Below are 14,583 nucleotides of genomic sequence, written 5' to 3'. Positions count from 1 at the left end.
AATCACTAATTTGATGGTTTGTTTTTGGCAATCCAGAGCCAATTCCTACTAATTTTTGCCTCCCATGGTCAAAACTTGATCCTCAATTTCAATCAGTGTTTGGTTAAAAATTATTTCAGAGAAATGAATATTGATATCTGGGTTTGCCTGTTGAACTGCATACTTTAAGTCCTCACATTGTTTCATCCAAAGCTGTAGGGGACTGCCAAGTTGACACATGGTCAATATAATTGCAAAATAGTTACAAAGTTTTCTTGGAGAATCTGATACTGATGCTTCAGTCAATGCTGCTCATTTTCTAAAAGAAATCATTATTGATAGCATGCTTCCCTATCAGTTTCACACACGTGACCATTTACCCCCCTTCAATTTTGGAATGATTTGGGACCACGTGCTTCATGCAAAAGGAACTGTTAGTAGTAGCATTCTGCCTGACTTGGGTGGACACTGTAAACTCTTGCAAGTATTTCAGCCCCATTTTTCCTCTTGTGCCATTTATTGTTTCTCCAGGTGTAATACTTGGGTAATTGTGGGTAAAGGAGTTTTCTTGCTTCTTCATCTACTTGACACAACTTGAAAAAGGCAGTAAGGGTAGTTTCTTTTGGAGAAAGTGCTTGTTGCAAGGCTGTTTGTTTTGTAAAGTTAACCCTGTGGACATTCTCTAGATGGACACTCAGATGAATGATGGCTGAGTGTTTCTCATGAATGGGAAAATTGAAGATGCACCAAAGAACCTCATTGGTACTGATGTATCTTCCTCTGTCATACTGCACAACTTCATCAGTTTTATTTATCTGCTGACTACCATTCTGCATAAGAGTGTATGTTGCAGATCTAAACCTTGTTTATATATTTTCAAGCATATTTGATAGAGATAAGAGTTGCAGAATTCAACATTGACTCTGGCTACCTGTATTCGTCTTTGCTTCATTGTAGAATATTGATCATCTATATTTTATAATAAATATAATAATTACTATGAAGCATTGTGTAGAATATATTGTATAAAAGAAGGTGGGTAAGGCCAAAACAATGCGAAGTAAATGCAAAGTAAATCACAAGAAAACAAATATGTGAATTAATGTAGACTTTACCTTACATCTTTATATATATATATATATATATATATATATATATATATATATATATATATATATATATATATAAATATATATATATATATATATATATATATATGTAAATATATATATATGTGTGTGTGTGTGTGTGTAAATATATATGTATATATATATATATATAAATATATATATATATATGTAAATATATGTGTGTGTGTGTGTGTGTGTGTGTGTGTGTAAATATATATATATATATATATATATATATATACTCAGCTTGCGAAGATTTATTGGGGCAAGCGAAAGCGAAATCGGGATAGCACTTTCTGGCACTTGTGCCCGTGACATGTGTAAGGATTTTCGAGCGAGATCGTTGCCAGTGCCCCTGGACTGGCTCTTGTGCAGGTGGCACATAAAATACACCATTTTGAACGTGGCCGTTGCCAGTACCGCCTGACTGGCCTTCGTGTGGGTGACACGTAAAAGCACCCACTACACTCTCTGAATGGTTGGCGTTAGGAAGAGCATCCAGCTGTAGAAACTCTGCCAAATCAGATTGGAGCCTGGTGTTGCCATCCGGTTTCACCAGTCCTCAGTCAAATCGTCCAACCCATGCTAGCATGGAAAGCGGACGTTAAACGATGATGATGATGATGTGTGTGTGAGAGAAAGAGAGAGTGTGTTGGCACACTCTTTCTCTCTCTCTCTCACACACACACATACATACAAAAAAGGTGTATGCATGTGTATTTATGTATGTCCGTATACATGACATCACACCCTTTCACTCTCTCTCTCTCTCTCTCTCTCTCTCTCTCACACACATACATAAATGTATACAAACATACATACAAAAACACATGTGTATGTGTGACTGACTACAAATACATAGAGCTGTACACGGCACACAAAAAGTAAATAAATAAAAACTTTTTACGGAAATTAACAAAGTATGCGGGTTCAAGTGAAATTTGTGAACTTAAACTTGAAATGAAAGCATTAAAATAGAGAGTGAGAGATTTCGCAAATGAAAACGGAAAACTTTGCCGTTGCTACATTAATACCAGAAGTTGATATTGAGAAACCTTTTTAAAGAAGTGAATCATATATCTAAAGCAATATTATTTATTTTTAATAAAAAAGTGAACTGAAGACCCTATTATGTATCCAAGGTCAAATTATTCATGCATTCCAAGTATGGAAGCAATTTGCACAGCCGTTTTCGCATAGAATGTGAATAAACACATACACACAGATCTATTTTATATTTGGGCAATGAAAAACTAAACTTTGATTTATTTTCAAATTAACTTCAATCTGTATCTCTGAAAAATAAATGTTCACTGTTTTCTGCTCTCATTTTTCATATTCTGTTTCATGTTTCTGAATTAGAAATAACAGATCAAATATTGCAATATGAATTTGGAAGAAACTTTGTGTTTAAACAAGCAAGATCAAAGGTGATGAAACTCTCTGGGGGTCTCTATCCTGCTCCATTGAAAATCCTTGATGTAAGTTCTTAATAGCTTTTTAGTTTCTAAAAATGTTAATCAATGTTTATGCATAGGCACAGGAGTAGCTGTGTGGTAAGTAGCTTGCTTACCAACCACATGGTTCCGGGTTCAGTCACACTGTGTGGTACATTGGGCAAGTGTCTTCTACTATAGCCTTGGGCTAACCAAAGCCATGCGAGTGGATTTGGTAGATGGAAACTGAAAGAAACCCATCATATATGTGTGTATGTTTGTTTGTGTGCTTGTCCCCAACATCACTCGACAACCGATGCTGGGATGTTTATGTCCCCGTAACTTAGTGGTTTGGCAAAAGAGACCAATAGAATAAGTACTAGGCTTACAAAGAATAAGTCCTGGGATCAATTTGCTCCACTAAAGGCGGTGCTCCGGCATGGCCGCAGTCAAATGACTGAAACAAGTAAAAGAATTTTTTTTTAAATATTAAGAAAGTAGAGTGTCAACCTAGATGCACAGTAACTAATTTGGTGTTTTAAAATCCTGTTGTGTTTTTATTTCTTCTCTGGAGATGGTGAAATAAAGATCATTAAAGTATTTAGATTGATTCATTTGATTTTTATCCTCTCCTTTACAAAAACTTGCACACACTGAAAAGAAGTTGATGATAAAATTTAATTTATAAACCATCAATCTTAAGTAAAACGAAAATCAAATAGAAATGGTGAAAAACTAAATTAGAACATTTTCCACATTAGGTTTATTGTTACCCAATTTCATCTTCATATCATCACCTTTCACTTTCCTAGCTTTGGTAAAATAAGTATTAATGATATACAGGGATTCGTTAAACCACCTATATCTTTCCTCTTCTTATATTGGCTTTGATTGCCTAAATAAAACAGTATCTTAAAGAAGGATAATTTCTTTTGATGTTTCTGATTTTTTTGCTTTTTATTTCATTGACTGGAGCAATTTGTTTGACTATTTTCTCTGAATAAAATGTAACTCTATTGTCTTTATTGATCACTTTTGTAGGGGAAACTGAAAATGCAGATTCTTGTTGCATTTCATATTTTTTGATAGAATGCATAGTGTTTAGAGTGATTTTTCCATATATTTGAAGCATTTGTTTTTGCAGGTCAGATTGATCTATGTCATCATAATAACTTTTTAGCCTGCGTGATAAAACATTAAATTAACTCATAATAATTTTATGAAGAACTATCCAAAAATGAACAGGCCCTCTTTTAGTTAATATCATGGCTTTCACCTGATAGGCATGATTTATTTGATTTATGATGACACATGGATCCATTTTAATACATTCTTTAGTCAGTGCTTCTTTCAGTTCTATAATTAATGTAAGTTTTGACACTCTTCTTTGCAACCTTCTACTAAGATGGTCTCCATATATTTTCTGTTGGATTAAGATTGAAGCTTTAAGCAATCCACTTTAGTTGTATGCATGGCTATGAGGTTAAGAAGTTTACTTGTCAATAACTTGGTTTTGGATTCACTCCCGTAATTTAGCACCTTATGCAAATGTCTTCTACTATAGCCCTGGGCTGACCAAAGCCTTTTGAATGAATTTAGTAGATGGAAATTGAAAGAAATTGATAGAATTTACCTTCATCAGACAACTTTATTGATGACCAAAACATCCATGTTGCATCACACTTTAGTCCAGTTGACCTTTTTGGTCCTATTAGATTATGAAATCATTGGCTTCTTTCTTGCAACTCTTCATTCATATCAAAGGTGTTCTTACACAATACGGTAAACATATCCTTAGGATTCATAACCTCTCTGACATTTGCAACTTGCTGTTTAATTAAGCTACTCTCTTTGCTCCCTCACAAAATTTCTGCAACCTCTGAGGTTTCTTCTTTATTCAGCAAATCCCTTCTTCTGTCCACCTCTTGACTATGTTATTCACTGTTTGATGATTAATAGAGAAAAATTGACCTACTTTTTCTATTGGCTTTTCCATATTGATACCTGCTGTATAAATACCTCAATATTGCTTTTCTCAATAGTTTTCATTATTGTGTCTTATTAAATTAATGTTCCAAATAATACAACTTTATATATATATATATATACATTGAAAAAACATTGAAAATGTATCTAATTTGAAGAATTTTTAAACAAACAAGTTGTAAAATAGGCTCCTACCACAACAGTTAGATTTTACTATTGCAGTGCTAAATTGATGAAATGTGACTCAGATTTTGGAAGAAACTAAACAAAGAAATGGCTTCTTGTGTTACATTTGAAGGCAGAGGGCCGATACCACATTACTATATTAATAAAAATAGAAAATTGGGAACCAGAAAGCAAACAACTGATTTAATATCCACTGCTTTCTTAACTCAGATGGGATCAGCATGCATGATCTACATTCATTTCTATATTATTTCTCTGATTTTTCTACATTTACTTTTTTCACTCTCAAACAATATGCATTGTCTTTGTTTTCAAATTATCATCTCTTAGGCATTTTGCTCTTAAAAACTCTTTGAATCATTACTTTTCAACAAATATATTGATAAAGTTTAGTAAATGGTTTAGTTTGAATTGACTGGGTGATCTGATCAATCTTGATTGGGTAAAACTTGATAACTCATTTGATTTATAAAATTATTTGTTTTTAAATTTTATGTTAAATATTTATTTTCTGTCATTAAGGTAACAAAAAAAGGTTTAGAACAAGGTCTCAAAGTTGGCTATAATGTTGAAGCTAAGGTAAGTTATTGATTTATTAAACCATTATTTACTGTCTTTTTATATATATATATACTACCATTTATTGACTCTTTTAATATTGCATTATAAAAATCATAAAGTTTTAAGATTTGGGCCACTTTAAAGCTTCAGAAATTCAAACTTTACTTCATCTTATAGGACTGGCTTTATTTTTTAACTGGTTATATGACTGTTGTTGTCTAAATGAATGATTGCACAATCAAAAAACAATCAAAAGCAAACAAAACTACATTAAGACTAACTACTGTTTATGTGTTATAATAATGACCTTGTTTATATGGTATCAATAAAAGAGAAAGAGACAAAACCCACTATCACGATTTGGTTGGATTCTTGAACTTTTCCTGAAAGAGTTTATTGAAGGAAATAAAACCATCTTAGATATATGAAAAATGAAAAAAAATAATCCATAGAGCTGCATATTAAGAAAATTTTGTGTCAGCAATAGTTTAAAACAAATATTTCTTAATTCTGAAGAAAAATAAATTTGCTTCCATATAGTTTTATCAGGTTTGTAGTTCAATAGAAGTGGTGCATCTTTTATTTTAACCCTTTGGCAAAATACCTAGCAACATTTTGTCTGTCTTTACTTTCTGAGTTCAACTTCGACCAAGGTTAACTTTACCTTTCAACTTTTCAGGGTTGATAAAATAAGTATCAGTTGAATTCTGGGTGGGTCAATGTAATCAACTTACCCCCTCTCCTAAATTTGCTGGCCTTCTGCCAAAATTTGAAACCAATATTAGCAGTGGATAGGAACAATATGATTTTAGAGAAGAAAGCAATATTTTATCACCTGCATGAGAGCTTGTAGTTAATATTGATTATTAGGTGATAAGACGGGGGGTGAGTCAACACTATTTGGATATCATGTATACCAAAGTCAAAGAAAACTTAATAATTATTTAAAGATAGTTGTTAATTAGGATGATAAAAGTCAGTGATTGTTGTTAACAGCCAAAATATGGTTTGAGGAAACTTGTCTTGAGTCAGAGTCTGCTTTAAGGCAGTTGTAGTTGACAGTAAAAATAGTTTAGTGTCAGATAAGAGAGGAAGAAACTACTCTCAATGGGAAAAACTTGGAAATAAATCTATATTTCTTTTCTTTATATTTTTTCTTGTTGGTGACAATAATAATGAGAGATTAATATTTTACAGGAATTTGGTTTTCTTTCCATGACAAAAGAAAGCCAGGCTCTTATTGGCTTATATGACGGGCAGACTGCAACAAAGAAAAACAGATTTGGAGAACCAAAACGAGAAGCCAAGTATGTTTTTTTTAATAATAGCTTTATATCTGTGGTAATTCTTTCTCTTTGTTAACTTTGCCATTCTTAATAGAGGACCATGTATGATATTAGTTACATTGGGAGATAGATCACCAACTATTATGTGAGCTTCAAGTCACTAGAATTTCATTTTTTAATGAGTTAATGTAAAAATATATTTTCCAAACTTTTGTTTGGTTCTGGAGTTCTCTATCTTCATTAAATAGGTCTTTCCTTGTACTTACAGTAATCCTTTGCCATATCACGGTTCACCTATTGCCGCAGGGTTTCGGAACATAACACCTGTGATAATTGAGGGATTACTGTATTTCAAAGTGAGTCTCCAGTGATAGGTTTTTCTTTTGGTCTCCACTTCCAAATCAAAGCATATGATTTTTTTTTTTTTTTGGTTAGAATTAGTTTAGCCTCAACAGAAAGTGAAACCAAATTAGTTGTTAGTATGGCTGGGCCTCATTGAGTGGAATTCAAAATTATCATTTTGATTGAACAGTTTTGTATTCTGTTAGTTTTGGTTAAGAAGTCAATTAAATGTGGCTGCAGAGCTGGCTTGCAAGGTTGCAAGATCAAATCTAGCATACATTCATTATAATTATTGTCCGACTATTCTTCCATTTCACAGCTATGCAGATAATAGCAGAAAGATTAGCCTGTTGTAAAAATACTTATTCCTGAGATTTGTATACCAATATCCAAATATGCAAATGCTGCTTTTACAAGTGTGAAAGATTTATGTAAAACAGGTTAAAAAAAAATAGGAAACAAAAGAAAGGAATATTAATATTAGAAAGATAAAAAATTTTCCGCAATCTGCTGAATTCAGTGATCAACATGAAGTTGGTTGCCACTGGACATATAAGATTAACTGGAGAAATTGCAATAAGTTGTGAGGATGTCTTCTAGCTATGTGATATCAATATTCTTCTTTACTTAAACTAGTAAGTAGGACCTTTAAGGTATTAAAAAACATCTAATTTGTTAAACATACTATAAAGTGTTCGTTTTGTGGACACTTAGAATGTGTAGATAAGGCATCAGGTAACTAGCTCATAAATCACAGGTTGATATTATTTTTGAGCATTTAACAGTTGATGTTGCATTGAGGGATACAGCTGGTTTGAGTTCCAATATACATGTGCATGTAGATAAAGGAATAACAGAAAACCAGGAGGATAAAATGTGACGATTTATTCAGCCTGTTAAAGTGTTAACACGGTAAAGCTGATGGAATACATCTTGAAGAAACAGTCAGAATATATACACAATGGTTTAACATGCAGATGGTACATAATGATAATGTATGCGATGTAGAATAGGAAAACAAATATGACTTATAACTTCTGCTGGAATGCAGGAACAATTGTACTTGTTGAAGGATACCTGTGAAAATAAAATTGTTCTCTGCTGAAGATCCAAACTTGACCGTGCAAACCCTCCTGCTGAAGATCCAAACTTGACCGTGCAAAGAAATAGTGGAAAAGGTTTCTTTATAGAACTGATGATAGGCTCCCAGGAAAAAGTATATATTTCCCACACTCAGCTGGTCTTTCACATGATGGGATGAGAACCAGAGAGTCTAGATCAATGTATAACCCATCACATGGTTGGGTCATCTGACCACTTGCAGAAAAAACAAGTGTACAAGCCTATTTAAGCTTAGACAAGCAAGCTATAAACATATACTTGCTACAAGCAGAACAATTTAGTCTTCACTTATCTACAATAAACACTAAATCCTCTGGAATTATGTGTAAGGCCTGATATTCTATTCGGGAGTAGTTTTATTTAGTATTTGCTTCATGCTATAAAAGCGAAATGAAGCACCAGCTTGAGATATAAGACATCATATTTTTTACAGGAGTTGAATAAGAGCCTATGATTTACAAAAGAAATTTAAAACAAAGAACCTAGTGTATTGCTGAAATTGTTAAATAGTTTCTAGAATAAAAAAAGAGCACCTTCACAGATCAACTAGAGGTGTGCGATAAAGAATTTTGCTGTTAGAATTGTTTCGTAGTTACAGAAATATGAGAGAATACATTGCAGGATATTAAGTAAAAATGTTGATTTCTTATTTCATATATTTTTACTTTTTGGTGTATCTGATGTATATTTCTCTTTACTGGTTGGTTAATTCTGAAAATTTAGTCAGTTGTATTATTTTCATATCTGTTACCTGGAGCATAAATGGCCAAGTCAATACAGAACAAAGCAATCAACTGACAGTTCATGGTCTCCAGTGGTGTAGACATTTAGCTTTTCGTGGTTCAATTCATCTGGTTGTCAGTAGATACGACTGCAGTAGCCATTAAAATAGAAAAGTGAAAGCTTACTTTACAACCATGTGGTTTCAGGTTCAGTCCCACTGCATGGCATCTTGAGCAAGTGTCTTCTACTATAATTCTGGGCCAACCAATGCCTTGTGAGTAAATTTTGTAGAAGAAAACGGTGTGGAAACCTGCTTTGTGTGTGTGTGTATATATATATATATATATATATATATATATATATATATATATATATATCATCATCATCGTTTAACGTCCGCTTTCCATGCTAGCATGGGTTGGACGATTTGACTGAGGACTGGTGAAACCAGATAGCAACACCAGGCTCCAATCTAATTTGGCAGAGTTTCTACAGCTGGATGCCCTTCCTAACGCCAACCACTCAACTCTAGGCACAAGGCCCGAAATTTTGGGGGAGGGGACCAGTCGATTAGATTGACACCAGTAAGCAACTAGTACTTAATTTATCGACCCCAAAAGGATGAAAGACAAAGTCGACCTTGGCAGAATATCTCCTACGTTCCTGCCTTTAAGCTTTCGCTTTATACACGCCAGCTCAATCTGATTCGTCCTCAGTCAAAAGACACCTGTTGTTATATTCTTGTTGTTTGTATTCGTAATTGCGTACCATGTTCTCCGTTTTTTGTCTTTGTTGTCACATACATTCACCAACTTTCTTACAAAAAAATCTAATGCTCTTAACTTAGACTTTTTTGGGGGCAACCAGATCGAACAACCTCAAGTGTAACTGACTGAAACTGTAAGGACATCTGGTCTCTTAACTGGCAAAAGAAGGCCATGAATGACCCGTCCTGTTTTCCTGTCACTCTAATTGTTGTTTTTCCTGTCTGCCTTTGTATCATCTATCTGTCCGGATGTTTTGTTATCCTCTATTGCGTTTTTCTTCCATTTTTATATTCATATATACATATAGTAGTGTACCTACATCTTTGCTCACCTATATATATATATATATATATATATATAATGCATATGTGTTATGTTTATGTTGGTTTGTTTATGTTTCTGTAACTTAACGGTTCAGTATAAGAGACCAATACAATATATACTAGACTCTTCAAGATGTTGCCCCAACATGGCCACAGTTCAGTGACTGAAACAAGCTAAGAGAGATAAGATGTGTTCCAGTAGTTTGCAATACAGACTTCAATTCTTCTCCATGAAAAATGTTATCTCAGAAAAACTAGTGTTCTATCCAAGAGGAAGTTTGTCTCTTAATGGTACAGAAACCAGAGATAAACATTGTTCTAATGGCTCATGGAGAAATATAGTATTAATAATATCTATTAGCAGATATTTTGATGGTATCTCACTTCAGGTCAATTAGAATATGAAAACTGAATTATAAAACCATTATTATATTACAGTTATTAAAGTTTAATGACTGTTATTCAAATGTTTTACAATATACTTTTATGTATAAAAATTTGTACCTTGAATATTTTGTGGCTTTTTCAGAACAGTTAGTGTACTAGGAGCTGGTCTCATGGGAGCTGGTATTTGTCAAGTGAGTATTGATAAGGGTTTTAATGTTTTGATGAAGGACATGTCTGAAACTGGCCTTTCCCGAGGTATTGAACAAATACAAAAAGGATTACAAACTTCTGTGAAAAAGAAAAAAATCAGCAGGTATATCAGTTTTAATATTTATTAACAGTTGTAGTGGCTTTAATAAATGTTGTAGAGTGATTTTTCCATATATTTGAAGCATTTGTTTTTGCAGGTCAGATTGATCTATGTCATCATAATAACTTTTTAGCCTGGTTCATTGATCAAAACTATGTTTAACATAATCTTTGGTCTTAAAATAAGTATTTATAATGTAATGTAAGTAGTTTAATTAGCGAAGATTAATTATTAATCACTAGTTTTATTGCTTTATTTTTAAAATTTAAGTGTTGTCTAGGATAATCACTTAGTAATCCTGTCAGCTCAAATATTTAAAAGTGATATTATAAGATTGCTGGCTTGCTTGTATAACAGCTAAACCATGACACCCATCTGACTTTGTCTTCATTTAATATAGCTAAGTCAAGAGAGCTTAGCAGACCCCATTTCTAACTAATCTATTCTCATGAGCAGATTTGCACAACACCACAAATTATGCAGCTTTAAAGCAGTCTCTCTTTGTCACTCACCACTAATCCCTCTGACTTTAGTAAAAGCAATGTTGTTGCTCTAGACATCAGCAATGCCTTCAACTATGTCTGGCATGCAAATCTTTGACAACATCTCACCTATGGACTCCACCTATCTCTTATATATTGGTTCAGTAGCTTCCTATCTGATAGCAACATGTGTGGAAGGAGCTCTTTCTGCCCCACTCATAATCAATTCTGATGTTACCCAGCGTTCATTTCTCACTTCCATTCTTTTTCTTCGATAGACCAGTGACCTACAGACTTTCACATCCAACAGCACATGCTTTTATGCACTAACTTTCCCCAGCTATGCATCATCCACATGCAACCTAGATACTGCATGCCTAACCTGCATTTATTCCATAAGCAGACTTTGAGAGCATCCTCCAGTAGAACTATGTCAACCTTTTCTCTTTTAACAATAAAACAACTGAAGAAAATATCACTGTTCTGCACCTCTTTCTTAATATGAGCAACACTCAGCTAGATCCCTTACATCTCCCCAAACATTGAGCTTTACTACGAACAAACAGTTTTCCTTGGTAAAGAAAATGCTCAGCATAGTTAGAATGCTGATGCAGCTGGACAGGGTCAGAAAATAGTATAACCCCTAGCAGCTGCTGACACTCTACCAGGCTCAAATGAGGCCCACAATGGAGAACTGCTCCCACATCTGCAACAATACTGCTATTGCTGCTATGCACACAGACATCCTGGGCCATGTCCAGAAAAGGTCACTTGACTGATTAGTGTTCAATTATTAATAGACATGCAGCAACATCTGGCTACAGACATGCATTCATTTCTATAAAGTTGGCTGATTTCATACTTCCATCACCCAGGCATCCTTGACCTACTTGCTCTTCACCTCTCATCACCACCTATCATCCAATCCCACCTAGCCTCACACTAACCACTGTGCTCAGTCTGTCTTCCCCAGAACATCAACCCTCTGGAATCTGCTTGCTCATGTCTTTTCTACTGATTTACATGGAACTCTTTTAAAGCCTGCAAATAAAAATAAATTTTTTTAAAATCAGTACCCCAGCATGGCCACAACCTTAGAGCTGAAACCTGTAAAAGAGTATGGTTCCTACTACTCTGAACTTACAGCCTAGATAACATTACTAGTCAACATGCATGCTTCCCTTCCTCTTATCATTACTGCTGGGTCTCACCCACCAAACCGTACACTAAATATTTTTATCAAACATTTATCATAAAAATGGACTTAGAAATCACTCTCTGCTGAATCACATTAAAGATGCAGAATGTATTAGATAGCATATACAACAGATGCAAGGTCTGTTAGCTGACAGATGCAGAGATGCAAGTCATGTTGGATAGCATACATACAGACAGAAGTGAGTGGGAGTGGCACATAATGTGGAAAATATGATGGATGAAACAGGTGGAAGGTATTGTTGGCAGACAGAATGGGTGGTACTTAAAGCAAAATATAAAAATGTAAATTTGAAATGTAATGAATTACTCTGAGTATTAAACAACAAGTAATTTTCCTTTTCACACATTCAGTTTAGAATCTGAGAAAATGTTATCAAATCTTGATGCAACCCTGTCCTATAACAACTTGAAACATTCTGATCTGGTGATTGAGGCTGTATTTGAAGATCTCAACGTCAAACATAAAGTTATCCAAGAGATTGAAAAAGTAAATGACTCTCTTTTTTATATTTTCTGTTGGTGAAAAAATTTTGTTCTCTCTCTCTCTTTCTCTCTCTCCCTCTCTCTCTCTCTCTCCCTCTCTCTTTCTCTCTCTCCCCCCTCTCTCTCTCTCTCTCTCTTGAACTCTCTTGAACTCTTTTATCTCCATTTCTCTCTCTCAGCCCATGCTTCTTTTGGTTCCTTTTCAAATCTCTTGTCTCTCTTAAAACTTCCATTCACTCCAGTTGATTATATGAAAAGTAGTGAGTTCCAAAAAGTTTTAATTTTAGAGTGGGGCATTGGAACAAGTATTTTGTGTGAAGGTTTGCCTGAAGGCAGAGAGCTCTTGCTAATGTCCCATAAATTATACAAGTATTACTGCTCAATAAATCAGTGTAAACCCTAGATCCTGAAATCCACTGGACCAAAGAAAAGAAAGAAAAAGCTACCCAGAGACCTAGACCTCAGGCTGATGTTGGATTCGGTTATGAAAACTATAGAAAAAATAAAGGACTGGCCCTTTGAGCAGAATATTTGCTGTAGCCCATCATTTATACCAAGATAAACATGTACATGATAACACTTCCAATCAGTTAAGATCAGAAGCCATGAGAGCCACAACCTGGCACTGCATCTTTTTCTTTTTGCCAGTTGTAAACTTGAAAATTGAAGACATGATTAGCAATTTTGAAGTCGACAAAGATAGGCTAACTGTCAAAATATTGTTCAACCAATAAAACATCTATTGCAATCACCTTACACTCTTTGTATTGTCTATTTACCTTTGTGAGGAGTTATGTCAGTCCTTTTAATATATTATTATTATTATTTTGGGGAAAATTATTGCCTAGATCAATCTTAGTGGCATAAATCATGTCATGATGCAGCTAAACTGAACAATAAAAAAATTATGTCCTATAATCAACAGACATGTTTGTCTAATTTCAGGCCAAATCAAAATCATCAATGTCCCCATTGTGACTTCATAGCAAAATCCATACCTGGACTCATTATCCTTATGATGCTTGTAATATTTGTAAACTCATGTAAAATATTTCAACATTGTAACCCTGCTAAGTATGAAGGGTTTAGCTAATGAGAATAACCATATGGTATTAGTAATTATGACTAAATAGGAAAGAAAAGGATCATATTATTATTATAAAAAAACAGTGTTTTAACATGATTGAAAAGTGATGAACAAGTTGTTATGCAATTGACATCACTTCCATCCCCTCAAAATAATGATCAGAAAACCTGTTTTTGAAATTTAGATTTTATTTTCTATGAAAATAATTGGTTTGTTTTTTGTTTTAATTGGATTTACTGATAGAATTGTTAAATTTGGTGACTATTATAGTATTTTGAGCAGCTGTGATCTGTAAACCTCACTCATTACAGATCAACTGTTATAAAACTTGTAATAAATTATTATGAATATAACTGACATAAACTTGAAAGGGTAAATGGTAATTATTCAAGATTTTATAGTAACAGCTTCAACTGTCTTTATAATATTAATTGTAATGTTTATATGCTAACATAACGTTGCAGTCCTGTAAAGGACAATGTTACTGTTGTTTTAGCCCCAGGAAAACATCTTTTCCAGCTGGCCGGCACACAACCTGTGTCTGTTTATAGCATTTGCAAAGGAGGTCATCATTCCCATCTCTAGCCTTATGTGATGCTCATAGACCTAGGTTTCTGGATGTTATCCATCCTCGGTGTGAGACAATCACCAGCTAGTGATGAAACTCCCTTGCAAATGCTATATACGGACACAGCTTGTGTGTCGTTAGCCAGCTGGAAAAGATGTTTTCCTGAGGCCAAAACAACAGTAACATTGTCCTTTACAGGACTGCCAT

The 14,583-nt window shown here is 34.0% G+C and overlaps 1 protein-coding gene across 1 annotated transcript in view; it reads left to right on the top strand.

Annotated features, from left to right (window-relative positions):
• LOC106883270 (trifunctional enzyme subunit alpha, mitochondrial) overlaps positions 1-14,583 on the top strand; it is an 84,184-nt gene that overhangs the window by 56,212 nt on the left and 13,389 nt on the right. The window contains exons 10-14 of the mRNA XM_014934213.3: positions 2,472-2,590; positions 5,240-5,296; positions 6,476-6,585; positions 10,371-10,541; positions 12,590-12,725. Coding sequence (XP_014789699.1) covers positions 2,472-2,590; positions 5,240-5,296; positions 6,476-6,585; positions 10,371-10,541; positions 12,590-12,725 — 593 coding nt within the window. The remainder of the gene's footprint in view (positions 1-2,471; positions 2,591-5,239; positions 5,297-6,475; positions 6,586-10,370; positions 10,542-12,589; positions 12,726-14,583) is intronic.

This window comes from Octopus bimaculoides, chromosome 19 (assembly GCF_046866305.1).
Source record: "Octopus bimaculoides isolate indiv1 chromosome 19, ASM4686630v1, whole genome shotgun sequence".
Classification (NCBI taxonomy): Eukaryota; Metazoa; Mollusca; class Cephalopoda; order Octopoda; family Octopodidae; genus Octopus; species Octopus bimaculoides.
Note: the sequence above shows the minus strand (reverse complement) of the source record. Positions and strands in the feature narration are given on the sequence as shown.